At 46.2% G+C, this 2,500-nt stretch overlaps 1 protein-coding gene across 1 annotated transcript in view; it reads left to right on the top strand.

The window, feature by feature from the left end:
* Nucleotides 1-2,500, top strand: part of LOC135819664 (uncharacterized) — a 35,790-nt gene that overhangs the window by 16,720 nt on the left and 16,570 nt on the right. The window contains exon 6 of the mRNA XM_065332913.1: nucleotides 1-504. This exon is cut by the window's left edge and continues 296 nt beyond it. Within this exon, the coding sequence (XP_065188985.1) occupies nucleotides 1-504 (504 nt within the window). The remainder of the gene's footprint in view (nucleotides 505-2,500) is intronic.

The following is a 2,500-nucleotide window of genomic DNA, read 5'->3' on the forward strand; positions in this document are numbered from 1 at the left end:
ACAGCAAGAACAGTGGAAACTAAGGATCCCACTACGGTTCACAGAGTGCAGCCGGTAGTGACTTCTGATCCTGTGTCTCCTTCACGACCACCGCTCTGTGACCACACACGACTAGCCGCTGGCGGTAACCAATCAATGGGCACTCAGGCAGCGACATCTGCCCTAGCTGATCCCAAGCCCTCTCCGAAACCTAGACAAGCTGCTCCTTTCAGGTCTGCTAGTGTCTCTACACTAGCATCTGGCTTTGAATCGGATAGGTACGAAGCAGTCAGACTGCCCTCGGATCAAGCCCCAAAGCCCAAACCGCGCCAAATAGCCATCACTGGTGCCAGGGCAGCTAGCTTGGCCAGGAGCCCAGCCATAGCTGTGCAGCAAGTCCAGCGGTCAGCACTGCCAACAGAGGGCTTAGCTGCCAAGCCCATTGCCCTGCCTACTACTGGAGGCTTGTCGATCGCCAAGAATGCAACAGGAGATTCAGCTACGCCTCCGCAGCCCAACTCTCTGGTAAGAGATATAAAATTATATATAAGTGACAGGAGTCGCAGTGTGTGTTTACTTACCGTATTTGCCGGAGTATAACGCACACCCCCATTTTAAGTAATGTTCTGGTAATTCAAGGTATATCCGGAGTGTAATGTGCAGCTTAGATTTGAAAGCATTATTAATCATAAAGACAGAACGATAGTGCGACCATTGTCATAAAAAAGTGCATTCGGGTGGCTTATGCAGGGTCAGAGGCGGCACACTTCGTAGCAGTTTGATGCATTGCACTACTTTTCGAAGTACAATCATGTTCATTTTTTTAATTTCATATTCGGAGCATTGTGCGCACCAGCGATTTGGGGCCAGGAGTAATTCCTCCAAAGTGCACTCTATACTCTGGCAAATATGTTATATTGATATAATGGAAAACTGAAGTCTGCACAGAGTAGAATCGACATCAATCCACACTCCTTGCGTTTTTCTAGGGTGGTGAGTTGATGATCAGATCCATGAAAACAACTGTACACTCATACCTTGTTTTTCCGGGCCGTCCGGGACCGGGAACTTCCCGGAACTTTGAAATTTCTGTTACTCCGAGCCGCACATGTTTTGATGGGGACATGCGAGAGATATGGGTTTTTCGCACAACGCCACTTGCTGCCGCTTATCTGCACCAACTATGACGTAATCGCAGAACTTCACCGTGATAGACATCCATGCAGAAAAATAGTCACACTCTGCATACTCTGGGTTTCATATACTCTTGGTGCACATCCTGTGTCATGTGACCAAGGGGGTTATAGGCTGTGGGGAGACGGCACAGGCAACTCTAACCCTATATCTCCCGAGGTTTCGAACCTGGGTGGCCGTTCACAGTCACCCTTGAGAGGGGGCCGATTTACTATAGACACCTTATTGTCGGTCAGGATGTAACTTTGATTTCAGTGATTTCGGTAGAGAAAGCAGGTACCTAAATTAAAATTAGATAACACCTAAAAGGCACTACACACGTAGAGTGCATACTGTACGTGAAGGGAAAGCTCGTCACCTATAGTCTGTTTCAAAAAGATTTACAATCAGGTTTGGGTCTTAAAAAGTATGAAGATAAGGGAAATTTGGACAACAAAGTACATAGAATGGCTTGTTAGGACACGGCAAATTGTTCTGTGAAGATTTCGGAACAATTGGACCAGCCGTTAAGGAGTTAGAATTTCGGCCAGGTTTCCGGCCTTTTCCCATGGTTTACAATTTGCCCAGGAAGCCAGTATCGATTTTTTTATCAAAACCCACGATTTATCCTTTCCTTTTTGGCCTTGTGGTTATGAATGCTGTCTGCTGACCATGAAGTTGTGAGTTCAAATCCCAACCTATCCTTAAGTCAAACTTCTTTTTTATTGTTTTGGTGATCAAGCTGATACAAGACAAAGAAGATGGCTGCACCAAACGACTTGTTGTTGGAGGTCGCGCTTCCTGCCGAACTGACTGACACTTGACTGGCTCACGCCATGTGAACACACCCACAACACTGCAATGGTATGAGTGAATATGGAAGTCATCGCGCTGTAGCTTTTTGAGATTTATTTTAGTATTTCAAGATCGCCAATATATTTGAATTTAGCAGTCAACGCCGTCTTCTATCAGCGTTCACAAGCGTCTGCTTTTCTCAAAATGTCGTCGAAGTCACACGGATAGCTTTGCCAAGTCATGGCCTTGGGAATGAGTCCGTGTCGATGTCGTCTTCGTCACACGGTGAGTAAATTGCATCGCAGCTCAAGGGAACTATTTTGGTCACAAAACGGATTGGGACACATGCCGCTCGTCAACATTTACAACACTTTCGTTTCGACATGTCCTCTCTGACTCCATTATCGATACGAGGAAGAACTCCTTTGTTGTAAACCAGACGTACATGACTGTATCAACGTGAGTGAGTTGTCATTTTTCCTGCTGTCGCGCGGAATATTTCTTCGAGTTCACAGTGAGTTTTCCAGGCAGCGCTCGAGTGCTCATACGGTAA

This window comes from Sycon ciliatum, chromosome 6 (assembly GCF_964019385.1).
Source record: "Sycon ciliatum chromosome 6, ocSycCili1.1, whole genome shotgun sequence".
NCBI lineage: Eukaryota > Metazoa > Porifera > Calcarea > Leucosolenida > Sycettidae > Sycon > Sycon ciliatum.